This window comes from Sminthopsis crassicaudata, chromosome 5 (assembly GCF_048593235.1).
Source record: "Sminthopsis crassicaudata isolate SCR6 chromosome 5, ASM4859323v1, whole genome shotgun sequence".
Taxonomy (NCBI): Eukaryota; Metazoa; Chordata; class Mammalia; order Dasyuromorphia; family Dasyuridae; genus Sminthopsis; species Sminthopsis crassicaudata.
In genome coordinates this window covers 91,693,244-91,720,273 of record NC_133621.1, presented here as the reverse complement: position 1 = coordinate 91,720,273, position 27,030 = coordinate 91,693,244, and the positions used below count along the sequence as shown (strand labels likewise).

Genomic DNA, 27,030 nt, shown 5'->3' with positions numbered 1-27,030 from the left:
AATGCTGTGGTAAATGAGGGGGACTGTCTAATCGGTTTGATTCAGTGTTTTGTGAGAAAACTATCATCTGAGAACTTGAAGTCTCACAGAGTAGGTCAGGAGAAACCCAAGGAAGCTAGCTAGCAAGGAGCCTCAGCTTCCCTTATCCTTTGACTAGACAAGGCAGCCAAGGCAGCCCCAGCACCCACCAATCTCAGAGCCCTCAAGCTTTCAGATTTTCTCTTTAATAACACATCAAATACACAGGTGACTATGCTCCCCTCTTCTTGGAACAGCCATCATTTGAGGAGGAGTGGAGAGTCCTACAGAAGGATAGTGAAGAAGGTATGGAAGAGCAGCTAGAAGGGAGTCGTTCCTTCCCCGTAGGGTAGTCTTCCCATGTGTTTCAGTGTGGCCCTCTGTTTTCCTTTGGTCAGTTACCTCACTTCAGTCCCTCAACATTCAAAGCTCCACATTGCAGGTCCCATTGCAGGTAGTTCATTCAGTCTAACCCCCTCACTTTACAGAGGCAGGCCCGAATCCCATAGCGAGTCTCTCGGTCATCCTCCCTCAGACGGGGAGTTCTCCAAGCTTTCCAGCATCCGGCAGGTCGGGAGAGAAGGGAGGAGTGGCGGGGTGAAGGGCGCCTGCTGGAGAGAACAGAGAAGAAATAGAGAAAAACCCAAGGGCAAAGAGGCAAAGGAGGGAGCCAGAACAGGAGCCGATGAGCAAAGAAGAGCAGTCATAGTGAAGGGAAATGGCGATAAAAACCACAAGGGGTCTGACCCGCAGTTAGGCGAGAGAGGGTGCAGAGGAGCTGGACAGAGAGACCCGGCGGGGAGGGATAGCGCTCTGTTCCATTTAGAGGAAGAGTGGGGTCGCGGCGGGCACTGTGGGGACAGGCCAGACTGGGCTTGACAGGCTGGGGTCCAGATGCGCGATCTCGCCGTGGGTGCGCTGGTGCCGGGCCAGATGGGTTTTGCGGCTGAAGCTCTTGCCGCACTGCGAGCAGGGGAAGGGGCGGGAGCCGGTGTGGACTGCCTGATGGCGGATCAGATTGGTCTTAGAACTGAAGCAGCGCGAGCAGACGGTGCAGGCGTGGGGGCGGCTCCCGGTGTGGACTGCCTGATGGCGGCCCAGATGTGACTTGCGGCTGAAGCCCCGACCGCACTGGGCGCAGGCGAAGGGCCGGGCGCCGCTGTGCACCTTGGTGTGGGCGGCGAGATTGGGCCGGGAGCCGAAGCGACGGCCGCACTGTGTGCAGGCGAAGGGCCGTTCTCCCGTGTGCACGCGCCGGTGCCTGGTCAGGTGCTGCCCGTGGGAGAAGCCGCGCCCGCAGTCTGGACAGCGGAAGGGCCGCTCGCCGGCGTGGGTCCGCTGGTGCGCCACCAGCCCCGGGCGCTGGCTGAAGCTTTTCCCGCAGTGAGTGCAGGCGAAGGCCTTGACGGCTGCGTGGGCCGCCGCCGCGGCTCCGGCCGGGCGCCGCTCCCCCTGGCCCCGCGCGCGCTCCGAGAACCCGAAGGGGCGGCTCCCGCGGTGCACCCGCTGGTGCGAGGCCAGGTTCTTCTTCCAGCCGAAGTCCTTCCCGCAGTCTGCGCAGGCGAAGGCCTTGGGTCCCGAGGGGTCTGCGGACGCGTCCTGGCCCAGGGGGTCGGCACCCGGCGGCTGCGGGGGTGGCGGCGGGGCAGGGCCCGCTGCGTGCACGCGCCGGTGGCGCACGAGGTGCTGCTTGTGCGTGAAACTGCGGCCGCATTCGGTGCACTGGTACGGCCGCTCGCCCGTGTGGATGCGCTGGTGACGGATCAGATGCGTTTTCTTGCGAAAACGCTTTTCGCACTCGGCGCAGGGGAAGGGCCTCTCTCCGGTGTGCGTTTTCTGGTGGGAGCCCAGGTGGATCTTCTGGCTGAAGCGCTTCCCGCACTCCTCGCACGGGTAGGGCCTCTCCCCGGTATGCGTGCGGAGATGGCGGGTCAGGTGAGCCTTCTTGCTGAAGCGCTTCCCGCATTCCGGGCACGGAAAGGGGCGCTCGCCCCGGTGGCTGCGCAGGTGGGCCAGCAGGTGGGTGCGCTGCGAGAAGCTGCGGCCGCAGTCCGGGCAGGCACACGGCCCCTCGCCCCGGTGCAGCCTCTGGTGCAGCCGAAGGGTCAGCTGGTCCCGGAAGCGCCGCTCGCACTCGCCGCAGCCGTAGGGTTTCTCCAGGACCTGGGGCCAGGATGCCAGAGCCAGCCCGCTCAGAGGCCCCGGGGCGCCAGGCTCCAGCTTACAGGCCGTGGCCACGGCCGCCAGAGGTCCGAGGTCGGCCGGCAGGAAGGGGCCGCTCGGAAGTAACTGGGGAAGGTGCTGGGGCCATGCAACCTCCTCTTCCTCCCCCGGGTCCTCATCCTCCACCTTCACCTTTCGGATCATCCAGTCTTCTAGAAAAACAAGAAGACAAGGAATGGTATTGAGACTTTCAGACAGACTTTTCTTTCTTTTTGAAGGTTTTATCGATTTTCTTTTTACATTGTTCTCATTTCCTACCCCCAGCTCACCGAGCCATTTCTTGTACCGAGTTTTAACTGACCATTGATTTTGACAACCGGTGACAACCTCATTCCTCACCTTTGGTTCACCAGCACTACTTTTGCCTCAATTGATCTTCACAACCATCCTGTGAGCATAGGAGCTATTTAAAATGATCTCCATTTTAACATGGAAGAGACTGAAAGACAGATTAAGTGACTTGCCCAGGGTCACAAGTAAATGTCTGAATCACATTTGAACTCAGGTTTTCCTGACTCTGGGATGCACATTCTAGTCACTGCTTCAAAGTATCTCCTCACTGTGGGAGCAAGAGGAGTCTGATCGGAGTTCTGATGACAGACTTTTGTTTTGCTTTTGAATGAATTTGCATTTAATTAATCACAACAAAATCTATGTACACTTAGGAAAGAACAAGGCGTGTACAAGACATTTTATCCATAGAAGATATGATTGCTTATTGATCATACTGAGCCATTTGATGAGATTGTATGTATATGTATATGTATAGTATATTTCACATCCCTTCCCTAATGTGTTTGTGGCCCTGCTGTTAGATACTACTTGATTAAGTGATTTCTAAGGTCCTTTTCAAGTCCTAAGAGCAGAATTTGGACTCAGGAAGACCCAGATTCCTAAGTGTTCTGATACTTACTGGCTATGTAAATGTAGGCAATAGACAGATTTTCCCAGATTTGTATATACAATGTGCTTCTACTTCTTCATCACTAGTTTCTCCTCAAACTCCACCCCATTCTATCTTCCTTACCCTGTCTAATTAAGCTATTCTCTCTACAATTACCCATGATGTCATCGACAAATCCAGCATCCTTTTTTTTAGACTTCATTCCCTTGAACTATCTGTAGCATCTGACATTGATAACCTCCCCTTCTTGGAACTCTTCTCTCTTGGCACCCTGACACTACATCATTGTGCTTCTATTGCCTTCCTGACATTTCCACCTGTTATGACCTGTCCTTTCTTCAAATTCATCTTTACTGAAAAACCTGCTCAACCTCTGATGGTTGGTTCCCTTTTATTTTTGCAAATAATTATTTTTTTTTTTATTTTTACAAAAGGCATCATCTTTCTATCACTTATTCAGGCTTGAAACATTGGATCTGAATTCTACTTTTCTCTGTTTCTTTGTGTCATTATGTCATGTTGATTTTGGGGATATCTAGCTGGCGAAATAGAAAAAGCATCAGGCCTTAATTCAAAACAGCTTTAGACACATTGTGTGACCCTGAGCAAGCTACTAATCTCTGTTTGCATTGTTTCCTTAACTGCAAAATGGGGATAATAACAGCACCTATGTTCCAGGGTTGTCACAAGGATCAAATGAAATAAAAATCATAAAGTACTTAGTAGCTGTTATTATTTTTAATTTATAATGTATAAAAATGCCACATAGTAAGAGCTATAATGAGTATTACTTCAACTTACTCTTTGTCCTTCCTATTCCTGCTGCTACTGTCCTAGTGAAAGCCTAAACATTTTATCATCAGCCTTTCAGAACCTTCATCTTCAAACTCAACTGAGGTGGTACTTACTCCAGGAAGCCTTTTATGATCTCCTCAGCTATTAAGGCTCTCAGTCTCTGTAAATATTTCTGGAGCTCTTTTTCTCATATCTCCTGGTACAATAGTTTTGCTAGCCTAGGAGGCAGAAGAGATCTGGATTTGAAACCAGCTTCTAATGCTGTGTGTATGGCTTGGGCAAATCACTTACTTTATGATTTTGTTTCATCATCTGGGTTGTTGCAACAAATATAAAGTGCTTCTCAAACCTTAAAGTCAAATTTGAAGTCTAAGTACTATTCAATCTCTATTGAATCATTATACTTATCTAGATTAAACAATTACTGTTTTGTTTTTTTTTTTGAGTTTGATCTCTGTATTCCCATTCTTCAAACAGTGCTTTGCATAGAGTAGACACTTACTAAAGGCAATTAGATGTTGAAGTCTACAGTACTAGACCTGAAGACGGTAAAAACTGGATTCAAATCTTCCTTGAGATACTTAACGGCTGTATGACCCTAAGCAAATCACTTAAAACCTGCCTCAGTTTCTCTTTTTTAAATGAGGATCATAACAGCAACCACCTTGCAACCTAGTGAGGATCAAATTAGATAACATTTGTTATCTAATGCCACAGTTTCTCTTATTTAAATGGGGATCATAATAACAACCACCTTGCAACCTTGTGAGGATCAAATTAGATAACATTTGTAATCTGGCACACAGTAGAAGCTATATAAAAGCTTATTCCCTTTTCTAAATAGCTAGTGAATTGAATTCATTGTTGCATGTATAGACTATTTATCCCACAAAAGAAGTGCTGAATTACTCTTCTTAAAAGGGCTGTTTTTAATTATGTCATGTATTTATTCAAAAACACTTAATAACTTCCTATTACATTGAAAATAATCTCCCTCTGTAATCCCATCCTATATATTTTGTGTGTCATTTAGCATGCTGTTGACTTGCATTAACTTTTTCTGTATCTCTATCTTTTCACTCAGACTACATTTCAAACTTCTGGAGGGCAAAGATGGTGTCTGCTGCTCCTCATGGATCCCCCACATTACTGAGTATGGCACTCAGCCTGGCCCTGTACTTGGCAGCTGTAGCTTTGTTGGATGAAAGCAGACATCAGGCAGATAAGACAGAAGGGGGATACTAGTGGGAAGGGAGAAAAGGGAATGGATGTGAATAAAGGGCTTAGCGAATGACTGGCCTTGAGGAATGAGAGTTAGGGACCAATGACAGCTGCTGACAGACTGACTGTGTGTGTGTGTGTGTGTGTGTGTGTGTGTGTGTGTGTGTGTGTAGGGATCTCATCTGGGCACAGAGAAATGAGGGTCATGAGATCACACTGAGTGGAGAGCCTTAGCAATAAATAGTCAACAAGTGTATAATGAAAAATAGTACTGAAAAACAAGCTCAGTGGCATCAACTGGAATTCCTGTCATATTTATTTTCTTTGGCATCTGGCACTCATGCTGTCATCTCAGTAATTTACACTCTTTCCACCCAACTAGATTGTAAGCTCTTGGAGAGTAGGTCATCGAATGAAGCACTGAGAGAGGAAAAGAGGAAGATTTTCACTGGGAAGGAAGATCTGAGGGACCCTAGGGGAACATTGGGGTTTACTTACTTTTTTTCTTTAGAGTCAATGCCCTTTATTTACTATTTTCTAAGGCAGTGGAATTTCGGTGATTTTTCTTGGAGAGAGATTTAAATATGTGTAGAGGGAGGAGGGTTCATTTAGCTCCGAGTTACTAAAAAGAAGGGACAGGGTCTCAGCTCACCTGGGCAGGAGCCCTCAGGCTCTGTTTTTTGGAGTCCACCTCCTTGTTCTGCAGTGCTTTGTTCTTCCCCTTGTTCATTTTGGAAAACATCTTCAGGTTTGGGAATCAAGGTCCCTGGAAGAAGACAGGTCTGATTTTATTAAAGAGACTAATTGTGTGGCTCTGCAGTGACCAAAGCATGGAACTAGGGTAGGAGCTTTTGCCCTCTCCCCTCCCCCGCCCTAATTTCATAGCTGGGGCAACGTCAAGGACAAAGAGCATAGATTCATAGACTAGAACTGGAAGGGATCTTAAAGTCCTGGTCCAATACCATCATTTTACTGATGAGGAAATTTGTCTGAGGCCCAGAAGGGACAAGTGACTGCTAGGTTGGAAAGCAGGCCTCAAACCCAGTTCTTTTGACCCCCATCCAATCCAGTGCCCTTTCCACTGGATCACAAGTTCCAATCCAGCCAAGGCTTTTCATAGGATGGCATGCAATAGATCTCAGCCCGGTCTGTGACCAGATCTAGGTGAAATCTAGGTGGAAACCACTGGTTTCCAGAAGTGAGAGTAGGGGGTTCATTAGGAATTAAGTGGAGGCCAGGTAAGGGAGGGCTGTGGGACTGCAAGAATCCCTGGAGAGCCAGTTCTAAGGCAGAATCAATGTTCCCTGACCCACTCTTCATTCCCACTCCCACTTGCTTCCCTTCCTCCCTCTGCCCTATCCTTCTTGCCCCAGCTCTTCTTACCTGAGTATGCACCTGGGGGCCCTTCTCCCCCTGGAGGGCCTGTCTGTTCCTGGGCATCATGAGGCCTGTCCCCTGGCTCAATTTGTGGGGCCATCTCTGGCTGACCTGTCACAGGCAGATGAATAGACATCAGTTCTGTCTCCCCTACCCCAAGTCCCTGCTGTGCCTTGCCTGGCAGGTCTCTGGGCTGCAGCAGTGAGCCCCTCCTCTTTCCTTCCCTCCCTTCCTGATCCATTCCCTTCTCTCTCCTTTCCTCCATCAGGACAAGCCTAGATGTGTTTACTCCTCTGTGGGGGAAGGGGGCACTACAGAAAGCAGTTATGTCGCAATACTGTAGAGTTCTGGGTATATCCGGGCAAACACACGGTCCCCCCAGTGCTTAATACACCGCAGGGGGCCAGTAAGTGTATGGTGAGTGCTGCAGATAGGGTCCCTGGAAGGGACCTTCCTTCCTAGTTCCCAGGTGTCCCTACCCCTTTGCCTGGGGCTACAGCTGCAGTCAGTGCTGGGGAGTTAGGCACTCAGAGGACTTCCCAGATCTCCCTGCCCTCAGGCCGGCAGCATCACCCAGCTCTCCGAGTACTAGGCTTCCTCCCACACCTTCACGGACACTAACTGATCTCAGTAGAAAGGGAGTTCTTTCTGGCTGACAGTTGGGGAAACTGAGGCCCAGAGCCAAAGGGATTCCCCGAGGGTCCCTGGGACTCTGCTAGGATGTGCCCCCCTCTAGACCCTTCTGGTGGTCTCTGCCCGGCTTCTCCCCCACCCCACTCCACCTCCAATCCCAGGTGAGATGAAATTCTTCAGGACCTAGAGGGAGAGAGACAGAGGAGAGGGAGAGGGAGAGGAAGAGGGAGAGGGAGAGGAAGAGGGAGAGGGAGAGGGAGAGGGAGAGGGAGAGGGAGAGGGAGAGGGAGAGGGAGAGAGAGAGAGAGGGAGAGGGAGAGGGAGAGGGAGAGAGAGAGAGAGAGAGAGAGAGAGAGAGAGAGAGAGAGAGAGAGAGAGAGTGAGTGTGTGTGTGTGTGTGTGTGTGTGTGTGTGTGTAGTATGCTGAGGAGATGGGGAGCTCAGGCTCCCTACCAGCTGTCACTGGGAGCTAGTGAAATAGGAGCCTAGTGGGAGGGAGGGGGGAGCTCTTGGGTCCTATTGGGCAAGTGGCCGTGGGGGGAGGGGTAACCACAATTGAGGGAGGGGTGGATCCCTCCCTCATAGTCTTCCAGTAGGGTCTTCACGGGACGTGCGAGATGGCTCTAGCTTCCTTTCACAGTCCAAACCCTACGATTCAGCCCCAACCCCAAAACCAAAGGACCCTCTGCCCCTCCTCCTCCCCAGGCTGCTTCCCCAGTGGCAGTGAATATTCCCCTCCCCTTTCTTTTCCTTCCTCCCCCTCCCCAGCTCGGCTGGCTCATTTCCCCTCCCCCTTCCCTTCTCTCGGCAATCCCTCCCCCCTTCCCTCCCCCTTGGGGTAGGCTCCCCTCCCCCTTCTCTAATCTCTCTGGCTGCCTTTCCTCTGCCCCTCCCCGCCTCCCCCCTTTCCTGCTCACACTCTCTCCCTCCCTTCTTTTCGCCCTCCCTCCCTCCCTTCTCCCGAATCTGGCTGGCTCCCCCCAGCTCCTCCTCCCTCTGCCCCTCCTCTCAGGCTGCCTGCCTGCTTGCTTGCCTGCCTGCCGGCTGGCTGGCTGACTGGCTGATGGGCTGGCCTGGCCTACCCCTAGTGGGCCCCCCTCTGCTCTTCCCTCTCCCCTCCCCTTCCTGCTCCTCCCCAGCCTCCTCCACCCCTCCTGGCCTCCACCACCCCTTCTGGCTCCCTCCTCCTCCCCCTGACCCTCTCCCTTTTTTTTCCCTGTCTCTGGTGGCAATACTCACTCCCCTCCCCCACCTTCCCAAGCCTGCCTTTCCCTTCCCCTTCCCCTTCTGGTCCCCATCCCCTATCTCCGCTCTCTTTTCTCTCTCCCTCTCCCTCTCCCTCTCTCAATCAGTTTATATTGAACTGCCTTCTTTCTCCCCTCCCCCTCCATCTCTTCCTCTCCCCTTCCCTTTTTCCTTCCTCCTCATCCCCTTCCCCCTTCTTCTTCCTCCCTTTCTTTTACTCTTCTGTCTCCCCACCTCTCAATCTACACTCTCCTGCTCCCCTCCCCCTTTCTTCTCCTCCTTCCCTCTCTTGATTTCTCTTCCTTTCCTCTCCCTTCCCCCTCAGTCCTTCTTCCTCTCTTCTTTCTTCCTCCTCCCTTTTTTCTTTCTCCCCTCCCCCTCTCAGCTCTCTCCCTCTATTTCGCCCCTTCCCCTTCCTGCCCCCCTACCTCCCCTACCCCTTCCTATCACATACTCACTCTTCCCTTCCCCACCTCCTCCCAGAGACAAGCTCTTCCCCTCCCCCTTCCTTCCTGCTCACTCCCTGCACCCTCCAGTTTTCTTCGTTTGTTCTAACCTTGGGGGATTTCTGCTTTCTCCCTTTCCAGTCCCCTTTATATATATGCCCCCCTGCCCCACCCTTTCCTTTCTTTGGGTCTCCTTCACTTTTTTTCCTTCTGGTTTTCTCTTCCTCCTTTCCCCAAACCAGATTTACCTCTTTCCTCTCCCCTTCTTACCTAGCCTCTACCCAATCTCTCTAGAAACGTGCCCTCCCTCTTCCACAGCTTCCCTCCGACTTCTGGCTTCCCCCTCCCCTATGGACACCCTCTTTTTTTTTTTTTTTCTCTTTTAGAACCTCTGCTTCCTCTCTTGAGACCCCACCCTTCCACCCCCTCTCTCCAGATCCCTCCGCCCTCCCCCTCGACTCCCAAACTCCCTCTTCTCTCCCCCAAATGCCAACCCCACCCTCTACCTTAAAAGACCCTGCCCCCAGATTCTTTCCCCCTTTCTCCTCCTCTCAAGTCTCCTATTTTTTTCCTTGCCCCCACCCCTCAATACCTTTTCTTCTCCCTTCCCCCACACTCTTCCTCTTCTCTGACACACCTCTATTCCTTGCCTCTCCCCCAGGGGACACCCTTCCCTCTCTTTCCCCCAATTCCCCGCCCCTCCCCCTGGACACCCTTGATTCTCTCCCCCTCCCCGTAGATAAACCCTTCCCTTTCGGTCTCCTGTCCTCCCCCCACCTTAGATCCCCTTTTCTCTTTCTCCTTCACCCCCTATCTCTTTCAATCGTTAATCCCTTGCCCCTCCCACCTCAGACCTCTCCCCCCATTCCATCCCCCTCCCCTCTTCTCGTATTCCCTCCCCCTTCCTCTCTTCTCTGATCCCCTTCTCCCTTCTCTCTTTCCTCGGATCCCTGCTCCTACTTCCTTTCCTTCCTCAGACCCCTGCCCACCGTCACCCTCTGCTAAGATCCCGGTCCCCACCTTCCTTCTCTCCCATTCTTTGCCCTTCTTCCTCAGACACCCACTTCCCTGACACCCTTCCTCCTCCCTGTTAGAAACCCGTCCCCCACCCCCACTTCAAGCAGCCCCCACTCCCGGGAGCTGTCATCAGTATGTGCGTGCGTGTGTGTGTGAGTGTGTGTTGTGCGTGTGTGTCTAGTGGGGGGGGAAGGCGGACCGAGTCGCCCGTTGCACTGCCTCTTTCCTTACCTGGCGGGACAGCCGCGAGCAGACGTTCCCCGGACCCAGGCGTCCGGGGTTCCCCGCTCCCCTCCGCTCCGCGCACAATGGCGCCCGCTGCCTGCAGCTCTGCTGCGGACCCACCGACGGACATACAGACGGACAGACTGATGGCTCTGAAACTTCCCCGAGACGGGAGAGGGAGAGTCACAGCGAAGAGGGAGGGGAAGAAGCGAGAAGGAGGGGGAGGAAAAGAAGTCCAAGGAGGGGAGGGGAGTGGCGGGGGGGGGGGTGTTAGAGAGTTAAAGGGAAGGGGCAGGGGGTTAGGGACTTGAAGGGGAGGGGAGGGGCAAACCGGAGAGATGGGGAGGGAGAAGGGGGGCAGAGGCTTAGAGCCTGAAGAGGAAGGAAAAGAGGGTTAGGCACTCCAAGGGGAGGGGCAGGGGGTTAGGGATGGGGTGTAAGGGGCATGGAAGACCTAGACGGGGAAGGGAATTATTGGGGGAGAGGTAATAAGAGGACCTAGAATGGGCGATGGTAAGTGAGAGAAAAGGGATGGGGGGGGAGGAGATGGGAGGGGGAGAGAAAAGGGAAGAGGGGGAGAAGGGAGGAGGGGAGAAAGGAGGAGGGAAAGAAAAGGGGGAGGGAAGGAGGAGAGCTGGGGAGGAAGGGCATGGGGGACTAGAAGGGAGGGGCGCTAGGGAGCCATAGAGGGAGGAGCCAGGGCAAAAGGTGGAAGGCCCCTAGAGGGGGAGTAGGAGGAGGGGAGGGAAGGGAAGGAAAGGGAAGGGAAGGGAAGGGAAGGAAAGGGAAGGGAAGAGAAGGGAAGGGAAGAGACGAGAAGGGAAGGGAAGGGAAGGGAGGATCAGTCGGACGGGGGAAAGGGGATGTGAGAGGGCACTGTTAGAAGCTTGGAGGGAGGGAGGCGGACTGTTCTGGGGAGAGTGATTGAATGTGTGTGTATGTCTGTCCTTCCCTAGCGGTGCCCGTGCTTTTGTGTGGGGTGTGTGTGTGTGTACGGGTGTATGTGTGTGGTGTGTGTGTGTACGTGTGTGTGTGCGCGTTTACTGGTCTGTCCTGTGTCTATCTGGGAGCTTAGGCTCCCCTTTCTCCCAGCTGGCTCCGCCTGCCCTGGTCAGTGCCCTCTGCCCGGTCTGGCACTAACAGCCCTCCCTCTGACGGGACCCTCCACCGCCTCCGGTCTCATCCTCCCATCTTCCCCACCCCTCTCTCAGTTCCCAGAGGGATGTTCACTGGCCGCAGGAACCACGAGGCCCTGGGAGAGAAGTGGGCGGGGAGGGGGCACCTGACCACTTCGGGTAACTGAGGTCTTCTCGACACGCCACCCCCCAGCCTGCCCAGTCCACTAGCTGGTCAGGAAGAGGGTTGGGGGCGGGGTTCGGGACAGGGGGAGGGGTGTGTGTGTGTGTGTGTGTGTGTGTGTGTGTGTGTGTACAGGGAGGTGGGGCTGGGAGGGCATTTAGGGGAGGGGATGGGGGCGGGGCTCCCTAGCCGGGCTGGAAAGGAGTCTGAGCAGGGAATGGGGGTGTGGGGGCCTTAGGTCGGGCTAACTTTAGAGTAGGGAGGTGAGGGATTGTGTGGCGCACCCCAGCGAGGAAACTAAACCTCTGTGGGGCTAGCACGTCCCCCGGCCTGAGTGAGAGCCTGGACGTTCGCTCTCGCAGCCTCCCCGCCTCTCTCCAGCCGCAGGGCTGGGCTGGGTCGGGATCTACCTGTGTTGCAGGTTGGCGCTTTTAAGTTTGTCTCCAGCTGCTCAGCGGCCTGTGCCAGAAATGCGTCCCTCCAACCTTCCCAGTGTCCCCCTCCCCCAGCTGGGTCTCTCCTCTCCGGGTGCCCGGAGCTCCCGTCCCTGGGCTACTCTTCCCAATGGATGGTTCCGGGAGCAAAATTTCCCCCCAGCGTTCTGTCCTTGGCCAGGTTCCGGGCCAAAACCGGCCATTGGAAAATGCCGAAGTGAATGGGAGCAGCGGGGCAGGTGGCTGTGGGGGGCCAGTCACCCTCACTCCACTCATACCCCGCCCCCTCCGTGTTTATAAGGTGAAATCAGGGTCAAACGAACATCGAGGGTAATCTTGAAGAAGTTACATCCCAGCAACCTGAGAGGGGAGGAAGGAGCCCAGTGAGGGGAGGGTGTGGAAGAGGGAGGAGCAGTCTCTATTTTAAGTCTCTTGGTAAGGCAGGGCCCTTTAGTGGGCGGATTTTACATGGATGTATCATCCGAAGCTGGGTAATGGTGCAGTGGATCAAAAGTGAAAGGCCTCAGTTTGGGTCCCAGCTCCTCTATGTTAGCTGCTTGGTCACCTACAAGCACTTAAACTCTGTCTTCTTTGGCCGGTCTCTAAAATGGGCACAGTACATCACAGAGGGGCGCCATGGTTTTTAGAGTAAGGGGTCAGCCTTTAAACACGTGCCTTCTCCTCATGCTGGGCTGGGTGACTGTGGGCAAGTTACTTAAGTCCTGATTTTCATGACTGAATTTGGGGTTTCTGTGGCAGATCCTGGAGTGGCTTGCAATGTCCTTTTCCAGTTCGTTTTTCAGATAAGGAAACTGAGGCAAACAGGGGGAGGGCCTTGTCCAGAGTCCCAGAGTGTCTGAGGCTAGTTTTGAACTTGGGAAGGTGACTTAGCTCCAGTACCAGCACGATATCCACTCTACCCACTTAGCTGCCTCAACTTCTCAGGGCTTCCAGGTAATTCTCCAGGACTGAAACTTGTAGATGAGTTTCTGATCATTGTTAATGGAAGGAGTTTCCACCCGAGACACCAATAAATCCCAGTCAACATGAATTTATTCATGGCCTACTGTGGGCCAGCTATTATTCTAAGCTGAGGATACAAGGTAACCCTGCACTCAAGCAACCTACATTTTAAGGGGGATACAAACTATATACAAAAAGAACACTTAGGCAGTACTCTAGCAGTTGGGGGAAGAGTCAGAGAGAGCAGTAATTTTCATGTAAAATATGGAACTTGAACTGAAGTTCAACTGATGTGTAGGAAGACTAGAAAGAGAGGGAAGGGCCTGGTTTGAAGGGCTTTTAATGCTGAAGGAGTTTATAGGGTAGTGGGAATAGGCTGCCACCAGAGATTATCGAGTAGTAAGGTGACCTGGTCAGACCTGCGCTTTAGGAAAATCACATTAGCAGCTGTGTGTAGGATGATCTGGCTTAAAAAAATCCACAAAGTTACAACCACAAGGGAGCTCTGTAGAGGCCATCTATTCTAACCCCTTCGTCAGACATGGGAGGACTCTAAGATGAAATGACTTTGCCCAGAGGGAAATACTGTTAGTAAGAGGTAGAGCTACAGTGCCCAAGCTTTTTGATTCAAAGTCTGCTTTACTTAATGTATGTCTGCCCCACGTACTTCCCACCATCTACCTGGTGGCCCCCCATTGGAATATTGTGAAGTAAGCACTTTGTTTCTGTCTTGGAGATACCTCTCCGAAATCCTTTCCTGTCTGGTGTTGCCTGAGTCAAACAGACCTGTTACAAGGCCCAGGTCTCCTACTGTGTGCAGAGCCATTTCCTGATCTGTATCTGGCCATTAGGCCCAGATGGCTCTGGAGAAGAAAGTGGAACAGGTGTCCTTGCACTAGTCCCTCCTTCACTTTAATCCAATTCACTTGCATGCCATGGTATGACCTCCCTGATGTCCTGGTCCTCTTCTGGAAGGAAGAATAAATAAAAACAATCAGTCTCCCACCTTTCTCTCACTTGGCCAGCGCCAATCAGGCCCTCTTGGTCTTTCACATGAACTGGACTGAGCTCCCTCCCTTTCTTCTCTGATCTATCTTTTTACACAGCAGTCTAAACATTTCAAATGCCTGTATCTGCTCAGGCCTATCCCCCTACTCAAAAACTTAAGTGACTGTAGCCTATGAAGGGGAAGGGAATGATTATTATGTGCCTACTATGTGCCAGGCGCTGTGGTAAGCCTTTTACAAATATTATTTCATTTGATAATGAAGACAAATTCCTTAACTTGTCATTCAAGACCCAATACAATATGGCCCCAATCTAAGTCAGAATAGTACAATGGAAGTACAGATTAGAGTTCAAAGGCCATGAATGTGAGATCTCAACTCTGCTATTTATTGCTTGTGTGATCATGGTCAAGTCATCTAACTTTTCTAAATTTCTTTTTCTTCATATTTAAAATGAAGGAACTGAACTAAATGATTTTCAGACCTTTTCCAGCTTTAAATCGAAGACCTTATGATCCATTTGTTTCTGGTTATATTTCACAATATTCTGCTTTTTGCTCTTAGTTTCCCAGCCAAACTTGACTCTTTTTCCAATTTGCTTGGGCCCATACAGGCTCAAACTGACATGAAATGTGTTTCCTTCCAGTCTCCACTGATTGAAATCCCTTCTCTCAAAACCCAGCTCAGCTCCTGAAGGGCTTTTCCTCAGGGAAAGTATTATCTCTCCTCAAATTTCTTACAAGGAAAATTTTCTTTTTAGAAAACCAGCCTTTATTAAGTACCTACTCTGTGCCAGGTTCTGTGCCAAAACACTTTAAAAGCATTATTTCTCATTTGATCCTTACAACAACCCTGAGAACTATCATTATCATCATTTTACAGTTGAGGAAACTGAGGGACAGGGATTATGGCTTGCTGAAGATTATATAGTTGAGGCTGCATTTGAACTCAGATTTTCCTGACTTCAGGCCTGGGGCTCTACACACCTCAGAGCACTTCTTCTGGAGCTCCTCATTGTATATCTATCACATTTTGTTGTTCATCATTCTTAGAAATGTTCATTTCTTGTGAATAAATTATAAACCCCTTGAAGACAGGAGCCAAGTCATTTTCTACCTTTGTATCCCTAGCTCCCAGCTTAGTGTCCCACTTATAACAGGTGTCAAAGAAATGTTTATTGAATTGAAGGGTTGAACCAGAGACTTAGGTCTTTAAAAGACAACAGGTGGAACTATTGTCTTCTCCCTTAATTGTTGCCTTTTTAAATCACTGCTCTGCTTGCTCATCATACCCTAGGGATGACTCTGGTGACTGAGTGAAAGTGTAAGAGACAACTTGGAAGTGAGTATGTGTGTGTGTGTGAGGGAGATAGAGACAGAGACAGAGAGAGAGGAAGAGAGAGAGAGAGAGACACATAGAGACAGACACAGAGACAGGGAGAAAAAGAGACAGAGACAGACAGACAGGCCCTGGATTGTGGTTTCTTGACTAAAAGAAGGTAGTTGGAAAGTTGTCTCCTAAGATTTAGTGCCAGAAGGACTTCAGAGTTGAAGATAACAAAGAAGGTCAAACTCCTTCCCCCCTCCAGTTTTATAAAACAGATGAAGAAAATGAGATGTAGAATTTCAGTGACTTTTCTAAGGTCACCCAAAGCTAGTCACTAGAAGCAGCAGACGTGAGAGGCAAACCTAGGTCGACTCCAAATACTGTTTACTGGTTTTTTTTTTTTTTTTAAACAGTAAGCTACAATGTCCAGCTACTTATTCCCTTTGACCAGAGGTGTCTGTGTATCTATGAGAGAAAGAGAAAAACAGAGGGACAGTGAGACAGACAGACACAAACACATCCACTCAGAGCTTATCCATATCTAATTAGGAAAGTGCATATAGGACTAGCAATATGTGCTTTGGAGACCTAGTCCGGAATTGTTCTTAGGGCCTCCTGTGGGGTTCCTGCAGCCTGGCTGGTCCTAAGCAACCCCTTGGATTGATGTCTCTAGAGACAGGATGCTGGTTTCATTCCCCTCCCCCTGCTCCCCTCCCTTCTCTCCTCTAGCACCAGAACCAGCCTGGCCACTGGCCTGGCTGTGCTCCATTCAGGCCTCTTTGTTACTGGGCAGGAGATTGTGGAGAATTCTTGGGCTGCTGCCTCAGGCTTCGGAGGAGCGGAGGGGGGAGGCCAGAGGTTGAGTTTTAAGTCCAAGGCCACCTTCTGGCCTTTGGCATTCACTAGGGGGTGACTGGTAACTAGGATTCAGGCAGGACGGATCTCCGGGTCTTGCCCCTTCCCAACCCGGATCTTCGGATCATCCCATCCGGCTCATCTCAGCTGGAACTAGGATGCTCCCTCCAGATCAGGAGGCCCTTCTTAATGAGCCCCCCATTTCTCTAGGCCTGACTTGTCTCTCTCCTCCTCTGCTATTCCTGACCTAGTGCCAATGGTAAACTCTGAAACGTCCCAGCTTCTGTTGGCACTCTCTCTGAGAGAGCCAGGGAGGCAAAGGGCCGCTTGGGGATACCTGGAGAAAGAATCATACGTACACACTCCCACACATGTACACTCGCACACAGTCAGAGACGGAGGAGCACGTTAGGGCTCCCATCCAATTCCTCTCTCTCCCCTTCTCATACACACATGCAAGTGCAGAAGGTGCTCTCTTTTGGGGGGTCTGGAAAAAGTGGGGAGAATACAGGAAGTGGGGAAGATGGCCTGGATGTTTAACACCACCACCCAATTTCTAAGAAACTTCTTTATTAAAACAGCCAAACTCAGCAATATGAAAAAAAACCCAAAGCCTAGCAGGATGATTTTTTTTTATTAGAAAAAGATAATTTGGATTTCATACTGTTGAGATGTCTATGCCTTTATGTAGTTTTTTGGTTTTTTTGCTGAGGCATTTGGGGTTAAGTGACTTTGCCCAGGATCACACATCAAGGAAGTGTTAAGTGTTAAGTGTCTGAGGTCACCTTTGAACTCAAGTCCTGCTGACTTCAGGGCTGGTGCTCTATCCACTACAGCAACCAGTTGCCCCCTTTATGTAGTTTAATACATATTTTTCAGTCTCTCTCTCTCTTTCTCTTTCTTTCCCTCTCTCTGTCTGACTCTTGTCTCTGTGTCTGTCTGTGTCTCTGTCTCTGAATCTCTCTCTCTCTCTCTCTCTCTCTCTCTCTCTCTCTCTCTCTCTCTCTCTCTCTCTCTCTGTCTGTCTCTGTCTCTCTCTCTGTCTCTCTGTCTCTCTGTCTCTCTCTGTCTCTCTCTCTCTCTCTGTCTCTCTCTCTGTCTGTCTGTCTGTCTCTCTCTCTCTCTCTCTGTCTCTCTCTCTCTGTCTCTCTGTCTCTCTCTCTCTCTCTCTGTCTCTCTCTCTCTCTCTCTGTCTCTCTCTCTCTGTCTGTCTGTCTCTGTCTGTCTCTGTCTGTCTGTCTCTCTGTCTCTCTCTCTGTCTCTCTGTCTCTCTCTCTGTCTCTGTCTCTCTCTGTCTCTGTCTCTCTCTCTCTCTCTCTCTCTCTGTCTCTCTCTCTCTCTCTCTCTCTCTCTCTCTCTCTCTCTCTCTCTCTCTCTCTCTCTGTCTCTCTCTCTCTCTCACACACACACACACACACACACACACACACACAGGCAAACACCGGGAGGTAGAAAAACAGATGGTTTCCAGGATGAATTGTCATTGCTAGCCCCTGGTGATATCAAGGGGTCAGGTCCAATCTGGGACCGCTCAGATGTTGCACTGGAGGCGTGGCTGAGAGCAGAATAAAGGCTTCCTTAGATGAGGGATCTGATGCTTTCTAACCTGCCTGGAAAGGAAGACTGGTGAGTGATGTGGAAGACAGGACAGGCTGAGAACTTTGCCCGCCTGAGCATTCAGACAGACAGTCATACTGGAATTTCAGAGCATGTGGTGGGCGGTGGTCCTGAGAATGGAAGATAAGGCCTGTTGCTGTATCCACTTAGCTATGCAGCAGTTTTCAGGGTCTCTTTCCCTCCATAAACCTCCCTGTCTTCTGCAGGTGGTCTCAGGAAGAGCAGATACCATGCTGCTCCCAATCCTGCTCTGTTTTTGGGCCATTTGGTCCTGGACTGATGGGTAAGAGTTTTGCTCCCACGGCCACTCAGGACTTGGGCCTAATCTTGAAAGCTGAAAGTCAGTGTTTTTCTTCCATATTTTCTTTTACTCTGACTTCCTGCCCCCATGTAGGTTGGGGTTAGATATGTCAGTTCCCTACCAACTTTGGAGGAATCGGCTTATTATTTCAGTTCTTGACATCTCTGAGGGGTCCCATGACCTCTCAGAAAACCAGATTTCTTTTTTTTTTGTTCCTGGCATTCCTTATACCTTCTGCACCCCCTTCCCCCCTAATTTGAGCAAACTTCTAAGGTGCCAGAGGGGATTGTGGGTGGAAATTCTTGGGGGTCCTATAGTAGCAACTATTCCTCTCCTGTTTCCTGGACAGGAGATGGTGCCATCAGACAGAAACTGTCCGGGCAGAGGAGGTGGTGACCCCTCGACAAGAGGACCTGGTGCCCTGCAGCCATCTCTACCATTATATTCACCAGGGTTGGCAGCTGGACCTGGCCAGGAGCAAGCCCACAAACTCCCCAACTCCTGCTCTCTGCCCAATTTACAAGTGAGGAGAGAAAGGGAGGAAATTGGGCCTAGACAATGGGGACTGGGGGGATGCAGGCAGTAGATCTCAGGGCAGGAGGAAAGATGTGAGGGTGTGAGCATGGGGTGGTGTGGCTGAGGTAGGGGAGAATAAGTGGGCTCAAGGAGCATGGATGAGAGAAAAGAGATAGGAAAGGGAGAGGGACAGAGACAGAAAGAGAGACACACAGAGAAAGTTGCAGAAAGAGACAAAGGAGAGGGAAGAAAGACTGAGAAAGGGAGAGAGAGAGAGACAGAGAGATAGATGCATTCACAGAGACAGACCTCTGTCCATTTGTCTTTACTATCTTTCATCAGCTTCAAGCTTTCCTTCTTTCTACATATGCACAACTAGGTGGTAGGAGATGCCTGAGGATGAGAGAAGTGGGCTGAGTGTGACTAGGCAGTGGTCTGTGGGAAAGGTTGGAAGGAGAGGGGGGTTCTGGATGTGATGAGGGGGCCTACTCCCAAGAAGCACCCCTTCTAGTACCACTTGTATGACATTATGAGCCCTCCTTCCCCATGGGCCTGAGGAACACGGAATGCTACATTAACCCTCCTGACCCTGCATGTTCCAGACCAGCTGATGTCCGGCCAGTGGTGTGGAACCGGACTGTGAGGGCCTGTTGTCCAGGATGGAGAGGGCCCCGCTGCACTCTAGGTGAGAGATAGCTGTCAGTCCCCACCATTACCCAACTGAGATTGCTTTCTCACCTATGACTTTTTTCCCCCTGGTCTCACTCTCCTTGGGGGCAGCTGGGAGGACAGAGTGAAGTTGGGAGACCTGAATTTAAATCCAGTCTTTTATAATTTGTGTGATATCTGTACCAAGAATCAGAGCTGAAAGGGGCCCCGTGTCAGAAAGAAGTATCAGGAGAGTTGGGGGGCGAGAGTGGGTTCTGTCAGAGTGGGTGTGGGGGCCTAGGTGGCCGGCCAAGTCCCAGCCAAGCCCTGTCTCCCAAGTGCCACCCCTGCCCAGTTATTCCTGCATCAGGTGCCTTCCCTTTCAGCCACAATTTCCTTTGCAGGTGCCGGCACCAAGGATCGCTGTTTTGCCACATGGCAGTGCCAAGTAGGGCCAGATTTATTGAATGCCTCAGCAGGCAGCTTGGAGGAGTGCTGTGCCCAGCCCTGGGGGCACAGCTGGTGGAATGACAGCTCAGAACGTTGCTTTAGCTGTTCTTCTTGGCCTTTGACAGGTGAGAACCCCATCCCACCCCCATCTCGGGCAAGCTCATAAGCCCTCCAGTTTTCCCAGTGCCCAGTCCCCAGGATGCCAGCCTTACATTGTCTGTTTCTAGCCCATAGAAGGCACAGCCCCAGTTTCTGTTCCCCCCCCCCCCCCACTGCAGCAGATGCTGCCCACACCCTTGCTCTCCGTCCTCCCACCCCTTCGCTCAATGGGGATGATTTTCTCCAGGTAACTATATGTCCCCAGCACTCCTGCAGCCCTTGCCTGGGGCAGTGGGCCATCTCCGGAGCCAGCTCCAGGGCCTCTCAGCCACCTGTACCACGTGGTCGGGCTTCCACTACCAGACCTTTGACGGGCATCACTACCATTTCCTGGGCCGCTGCACCTACCTCCTTGCTGGGGACACAGACGCCACCTGGGCTGTTTACCTCACTCCTGGCCAGCATTGCCCTCGAGCTGATTACTGCCAGCCGGTGAGGGGCCAGAGAGTCAAAGCTAGGGGTGGGTCAGGACACAGTCGGAGGAAATGCCTGCCAATAACCACCATTACCCAAGTGAGACTGCTCTCTCACCTCTTAATTATTAAAACATGACTCTCCCCCCCTGGTCTCACCCTCCTTGGGGTAGCTAGGAGGACAGAGTTCCAGACCCGAAGTCGGGAGATCTGAATTTAAATCCCGTCTCAACCTTTGATAATTTGTGTGACATTGAGCAGGTCACTTAACCTCTGCCTCAGTTTCCTCCTTTGTAAAATGGGAATGATAATAATACCTATCTCTCAGGGTTATTATTAAGGAACAAATGAAACATTTGTAAAGTTCTTTACACAGTGCTTGTATGTAGTAAGCCCTATATAAATGCTACTATCATTATTAAATGTTGAATGATGGCTTTCTATTCTTTCCCTCCTCTTGCTCCAAGACTGTCCAGGTTCTGATGGGACAGGATGAGGTGCTGATCCAGGAATCCAATGTCTCAGTAAATGGAGCACCAGTGCTGGAGGGGGAGCCGCTCCTGCGGCACGGTGAGTGCTCTTCCTCTGGAAGGAGAAGGAGATGAATCTCTTGTGAGAGCTCTCATCTGCCCCGTGAGGGCACGGCTACCTCCTGGGAAACTGAGGGATGGGGAAACCAAGGGCTCACGTGCTTCCTCTCACCTTTTCTCTGACCACAGGTGGGAGTCTGCTGTGTTGGGCCTGAGGGGCCTTGGCTTTTTCTACACTCACTGTGTGACCTTAGGCAAAAATAAGTAAATAAATAGTATGTTCTCTGAACCTCAGGTCCCTCTGCTGTTAAATGGAGATAATAATGCTTATTCTGCCCATGTCAGAGGGATGTTGTGGAGAGATACTGGGACAGCAGATGGAGAAGTGTTAAGAGGAGTCATAGACCATTAGCAATGGAAAGGACCCCAAAGTCTAATCTCCTCCCTGCAGAGTTTAAATGACTCGACCAATGGCTTCTAGTTAGTGGCAATGTCCCTTTCACCATCCCGGAGCTACAAGCAAAGTATGTTCTCTGTAAGAGAAAGAAACACTTCTCTCCTGCCTCTCGTCCCCTAAATTCGCCCTTGCAGAGCTGGGAATGGAGACGAGGAGGAGGCAGTTAAGCACCCCTCTCCCTTTGTCTCTCCTCGTCCAGGGCTGAGCCTGCAGTGGCGGGGAGACTGGCTGGTCCTGTCTGGTGGTTTGGGCGTGGCGGTGAGGACGGACAGGGCTGGTTCTGTCTCACTCACCACCGACCATGAACTGCAGGGACGGACCAGGGGTCTCTGTGGGCTCTATAATGGCCAGCCTGAGGGTAAGGGTTTCAGGGACAGAATGAGTTTGTGTGTGTGTGGGAGGGTGGTCAGGGAGATGGTCAGGGAGGTGGTCAGGGAGAGTGGGCAGGGAGGGTGGGTTGGAAAGGGAACCGGAAGGGAGAGATGCAGAGGACCTGGAGGCTGAGGGCTCCCCCTCAAACTCCTGCAGATGATTTTCTGGAGCCTGATGGGAAACAAGCCGTGTTAGCTGCTACTTTTGGCAATTCCTGGAAGTCCCCTCGCTCGGAGGTGAGTCTCTCCACCCCTCCTCCCACTCCCCCGGGCCTTTAGTCCAGCCCTTTGGACCCCCTTTTCTCCAGAACCCGCTTCCTCCTCCTCTTGCTGCCCAGAACTATGACATGATCTTCTGCCCCCAGCCCCACTGTGGCACCAGTAGCAGGTTTTGCCTCCTGGCACTGCATCCACAGAGTGCTCCAGCACAGGTCCCTGCACCAGGCCGGCTCAGCAAGAGTGACCGGCCCCTGGAACAGCCGGCTAGCTGACTGGAGGTTCAGATGCGGGCCTGCTCCTGGAGTCGTTGGCAGCTGCTCCTTCCCTAGCTCTCTGTTTTCTCATCTCCTATGGAGAGAAGCTCTGGCCCGGGGGAGGATGGTGTTCCTAGGCCCCCTCTGCCCTGGTCCACAGACCCTCCTCTCTTCCCCAGCCTGGGTGTGTGGATGCAGTGGAAGCATCCCAAAGCTGCGAGGACCCCGCTGGAATCACAGAGGCAGGGGCAGGGGCGGGGGTGCTGCAGGCTGAGGCGCAAGACGTGTGTCACCAGCTGCTGGAGGGTCCCTTCAGAGAGTGCCATGTCCAGGTGCGTGGCCCAGGGGGAGCAGCAGGTAGAGTCTGGAGGCTAAAGGGCGTGCCATCATGACCACAGTTATAATTAGCACGGTCATTCCCCCTTTTACAGATAGAAACTGCAGTCTCAGAGAGCTTGGTTGACCCGCTCAGGGCCCCTTAGTTCATCAGGGTCTAGAACCTCCTCACGACTCCGGCACACTGCCCCCCACATCCCCTCCTTCCTTCCCTGGGAGCCGGGCTAGCCGCCCCCCGACCCAGTTTGCTGGCGAGGATCCTTGCACCCCTGCTCTTTTCTGCCCAAGATCCATGTTCCCCCTGAGTGTGGGGCAGGATTCCCCTCTAATTTGAAGGAGTCGGTGAATGCAGCACTCTTCTTCTCTGCAAGGTGTGCAGCACTTAATACATGTGCACTTCTATGGGAAACAATCAAACAAAAGCAGGGAGAGGCTCGGCTGGGAGGGAGAGCCCTGACTTCTCAGCAGGCTGTGCCTTGTGGCCGTGGGGGGGGCCGTGCCTCCAGGCTGGAGTTTCCGACTAACCATTATTACCTCTGATAACACATGGTTCTGTGAATGGGGGAGTGGGCATCGGCCTGGAGGGCGAGGGCACAGCCACAGGCTGGTGGGCTTGTTGCTCTTTCTCCCGCAGGTCCCCCCCAGCGGGTTTCATGAAGCCTGCCTCTTTGCCTACTGCACGGCAGGGGGTAGGCCGGCGGGGAGGCGGGAGGCGGTATGCACCACGTTCGCCAGCTATGCCCGGGTCTGTGCCCAGCATGACTTCTTCATCCTTTGGCGCAAGCCTGGCTTCTGTGGTACAGTTCTGACTCTTCCTTTGCCACCCAGCCCATCCCTCTCTCCACCTTCCTCATCCCCAACATCACTGGGCCGGGCAGTGGGCCCTGACTACCCCCGGGAGTGTCAGGAGGCCTGCGTGGGCCCTGCCCCACAGGGCGCTCATTGTTAGATCCCAGCGGACCCTTTGTGTCCTTGGACCCCCATGCAGCATGGCCGTCCCCACCGTTCCCATCTGGACACCAGCACACTTCCCAGCACTGCCTCTGGCCCTGAGACTGTGCCCGCTTTGGGGAGGGGGAGGTGCCATTGCACCACCTTGCATCGGGTTAAACTGCTTCCACAGAGCGCCTTTGCCCGGGGGGACAGCTCTACTCGGACTGTGTGTCGTCCTGCCCGCCCAGCTGTGGGGCGGTGGGTGAGCCGGAGGAGGGGCGGTGTCGAGGGGGCTGCGTGAGCGGCTGTGAGTGCCCGCCGGGACTGTACAGGGACGGCCACCTCTGTGTCCCCGCCACTCGCTGCCCCTGCTACCACCACGGCCGGCGCTATTCCCCAGGCAGTGTGGTGTACCAGCTGTGCAACCCATGGTGAGGGCCTGGCGCTTCCCCTGCCCAGTGTTCAGGGCAAGGGCCTGGCCAGTCCTTCATCTCTTCCCTTGGACTTCTGACTTCTGCTTCCACCCAATCCGGCATTCCCCCTCTGCCTTGTCGCCCAGATCCTCACCCGCCCCCTCACATTCTGCTTTGGGGTGTCTCTGGAGAGACCTCTGATGTCCCCATGGAAACCCCAAACTTGCCCAGTGACTTACGATAAGAACTTTAACTTTAAATAATAATCACAAAGGTTAACTGTCTTTTAAAGTTTGTAAAGCACATTATATAAATGATACTCCCTGAATCTCACAACAACCCTCTGAGGTAGGTGCTCTTATTATCCCCATTTTACAGATAAGAAAACTGAGGTTGAGAGAGGTTAAGGGACTTGCCCAGAGTTAGAGAGCTGGGAAACCTCTGAGAAAGGATTTGAACTTGGGTATTTCTGACTCTAGATCCGGTGCTCCATCTGCTCAGATGCAGGAAGGCAGGGATGGCAAGGGGCTCACCCTGCTCCGCTCCTACCTTCTCTGGAATATGGTTGTTGATCTATCTTCTTTCCCTGCCTCAGCGTGTGCCAGGAGGGCCGCTGGCATTGTTCCCAGAAGCCATGCCCGGCAGAATGTGCAGTGGGCGGGGACGGGCACTACATCACCTTCGATGGGCGAAGTTTCTTCTTCCAGGGCACTGGAGGCTGCCGCTACACCTTGGTGCAGGTGGGCATGGGAGGGGTGGCCCTTCTCCAGCTGACGGTGGAAGCGTTTCACTATGAGAGCCGGCTGCCCACATTGGGATGGGTGGGTGGGCACAGACCTGACAGGACCGTGGATCTATCCGCGACTTTTTCTGTCTTAGGACTATTCGAAGGAGCAGCTGCTGATGGTATTAGAGCACGGGGTCTGTGAGGCTGGGAATTGCCTGCGTGCCATCTCTGCCACCCTGGGGGAAGTCCACGTGCAGCTCCGGGACTCAGGTGCCCGCCAGCTCTGAAACCCTAGTTCCATCTCCAGAACATTTCCCTTACATCCTGCCTCACTTTCCCTAGTCTCTCCCTTCTCTCCTGCCCCATCCCCCCTCATGCCCTCCCCCATTCCCCTCTATGTTGTCTCTGCTCCCCTCTCCCCCCCTCCCAACGCTCTCTTTGTCCCCAGGGGCAGTGCTGGTAGGTGGGCAAGAGGTAGCATTACCTTGGGCTGGGCCCGGGGGTCTTAGTGTTCATCACGCTTCCTCCACCTTTCTGTGGCTTCACGGACCCGGGGTCTGGCTCCTCTGGGGCCTACAGGAACCTGCTGCCTACATTACCTTGGATCCGCTCTATGCCCACCGGGTATGTCTGGGTGAGGGGGCAAGGCCCTGGGGGGAGGCCGGGCTCCCATGGAGGAGACAGGACATTTGGGGGGCTTTGACAGACAGGAACGGGTGAGGAGAGAGCAACCAGAATAAGGAGGCCCTGGGGATTGATACACGAGGGGAGAACTGGGAATATTTATCTGGATAAGATAGGGACGAGAGTCATAGGGGTTCAAGGTCGTCTCTTCCAAGTTCCCTATTTTATAAATGAAGAAGGCACAGAGATGAGATGCTTGTCCCAGGTGGCGCAGTACTAAGTGGCAGAGTCAAGGTTCAAATTCGCTTTCCAGTCCAGGATTCCTTCCCAAGGACTCATGTCAAAGAGAATCTAAGCTGTTGTATTGGCCCGGTGTGGGGGAGCTAGGGATGGCGGGTGGGGGTGAGAAGGAGCAGAGTTTGGCTCGACCTAAGGAAAGCCCCCTAATACTCAGAACTGACTGAGTGCCATGGGTTTTCCCACTGAGGGGGGCATTTTAAGTGGAAGTGGTCACTTTGTAGGGGGGTGGCAGAGGGACCTTCATTCAGTTTTGAGCTCCATGAGAAGGTTTCTGATCTCTTCCTACTTGGAAACGCTGTGTCCTGAGGGCGGGGGTTTCTGGGGCAGGGGAGGAGGGATGGAGGGGTTTCCCCTGATGTGCCTCTTCCTACTGGTGGTCCCAGGTAAGGGGGATGTGTGGAACCTTCACTTGGAACCAGCAGGACGATTTCCTGACCCCTGCTGGAGACGTGGAGTCCAGCATCGGGGCCTTTGCCAGCAAGTTTCAGCTGAGTGGGGAGGGGGCCTGCCGGGTGGGGGCTCCTGTTGTCCCGCCTAACCCCTGCAGCACCCATGCTCAGCGCCGTCTCTACGCAGAAGCCGCCTGTGCCATTCTGCAGGGCCCAGCTTTCCAGGTATCCCAAGCACTGGGACCCTTGCTGTGGAGAGGGTCACCAGCATTGGGGGGAAGCTCCCTGGTCTGGAGGGAAGGAGCCCCTCACTCCTCTACCCCCTCATTCTCAGCCATGTCACGGGCTGGTGGAGCAGGAGCCCTACCAGCTGCGGTGCCTCTCAGCAGTGTGTGGCTGTGCCCCGGGCCACGATTGCCTGTGTCCTGTGCTCTCGGCCTATGCCCGCCGCTGTGCCCGGGAGGGGGTGCCGAGCCCCTGGAGGAGCCATACTTTGTGCCGTGAGTTCTGCTCCTGCCCATCCCCCCACTCTTTGGGCCACCCCCCACTCTTCAGGCCACCCCCCCCCCCCCAGCTCCCAGCCCTTCTCCTCAGTGCAGAGCTGATCCTGCTCATTAGTCTCCACAGTGAGCTCGGCCCTTCCTTCGTCTCCAAAGATTCTCCCCACTTGGAGAAGAGGCTTTTGAGGGCCCAGCTCTTGGCGATCCCACTTCTGACCTGCGTCCGTATCCCCCCTCAGCTGTTGTGTGTCCAGCTGGCCAAGAGTACCGGGAATGCGCCCCAGCGTGCGGCCAGAGATGTGGAGAACCGGAGGCCTGCGGGGCATTAGTGGGCTGCGTGGCGGGTTGCAACTGTCCCTCCGGCCTGCTGTGGGATCACGAGAGCCAGTGCGTGCCCCCCGGCCTGTGTCCCTGCCGGCTGGGAGGCCGGTCTCACCCCCCGGGCAGCGTCACCTCACAGGGGTGCAGTCGCTGGTGAGAACTGGGTCTCGAGGGCCAGGGTGAGGGAGGGGTCTGGTGAGGGAGGCCTTCAGGATGCATTATAGGAGACAGAAGGGGCACAGTCCTCTTTGCAGACCGGGCCAGATTTGTGGGATCAAAGTTTAAGGCTCCAGGATGAGAGATCCGATCCGTGGATCACCGCGGGGAAGGCTACAAGTGTGTGCTCATGGGTTAGTGAGATTGTGGTGGCTGAAAAAGCTCAGGATTGGGGCTATTTGGGGGCAGGACGGTGTGGTCCAAGGAACAAGGGATTCAGAGCCACCGCTTGGCCACTTGCGGAGCTGCTTCCTCTTGGACAAATGACTTATCCATGCCCAGTCTCAGTTCTGGCTTTGGTTAAGTAGGGAAGGTTACAGTAGCTCTTTTACTGCACACAGGGCAGTT

The 27,030-nt window shown here is 53.0% G+C and overlaps 2 protein-coding genes across 3 annotated transcripts in view; one reads left to right on the top strand and one right to left on the bottom strand.

Annotated features, from left to right (window-relative positions):
- Positions 1–208: 208 nt before the first annotated feature.
- Positions 209–11,143, bottom strand: ZNF467 (zinc finger protein 467). Of its 2 annotated transcripts, none has more exons than XM_074267570.1 (4): positions 10,111–11,143; positions 6,545–6,649; positions 5,814–5,927; positions 209–2,393 (listed from the first exon to the last, which is right to left on the bottom strand). In XM_074267570.1, exons 1-4 carry the CDS (start codon positions 10,232–10,234, stop codon positions 841–843), a joined length of 1,896 nt encoding a protein of 631 aa, XP_074123671.1. In that variant the 5' UTR covers positions 10,235–11,143; the 3' UTR covers positions 209–840. The 2 variants fall into 2 exon arrangements, with proteins under 2 accessions (XP_074123671.1, XP_074123672.1); XM_074267571.1 differs by lacking the exon at positions 10,111–11,143 and adding an exon at positions 7,321–7,411.
- Positions 11,144–17,625: 6,482 nt separating this feature from the next.
- LOC141542885 (SCO-spondin-like) overlaps positions 17,626–27,030 on the top strand; it is an 83,996-nt gene continuing 74,591 nt past the window's right edge. Inside the window, exons 1-17 of the mRNA XM_074267569.1 lie at positions 17,626–17,888; positions 18,256–18,429; positions 19,025–19,107; positions 19,475–19,645; positions 19,867–20,111; positions 20,560–20,662; positions 21,279–21,437; positions 21,608–21,687; positions 22,103–22,255; positions 22,894–23,056; positions 23,383–23,623; positions 24,201–24,345; positions 24,485–24,602; positions 24,781–24,956; positions 25,640–25,870; positions 25,980–26,145; positions 26,385–26,619. Of these exons, the coding sequence (XP_074123670.1) occupies positions 17,698–17,888; positions 18,256–18,429; positions 19,025–19,107; positions 19,475–19,645; positions 19,867–20,111; positions 20,560–20,662; positions 21,279–21,437; positions 21,608–21,687; positions 22,103–22,255; positions 22,894–23,056; positions 23,383–23,623; positions 24,201–24,345; positions 24,485–24,602; positions 24,781–24,956; positions 25,640–25,870; positions 25,980–26,145; positions 26,385–26,619 (2,834 nt within the window). The 5' untranslated portion in view covers positions 17,626–17,697. The remainder of the gene's footprint in view (positions 17,889–18,255; positions 18,430–19,024; positions 19,108–19,474; positions 19,646–19,866; positions 20,112–20,559; positions 20,663–21,278; positions 21,438–21,607; positions 21,688–22,102; positions 22,256–22,893; positions 23,057–23,382; positions 23,624–24,200; positions 24,346–24,484; positions 24,603–24,780; positions 24,957–25,639; positions 25,871–25,979; positions 26,146–26,384; positions 26,620–27,030) is intronic.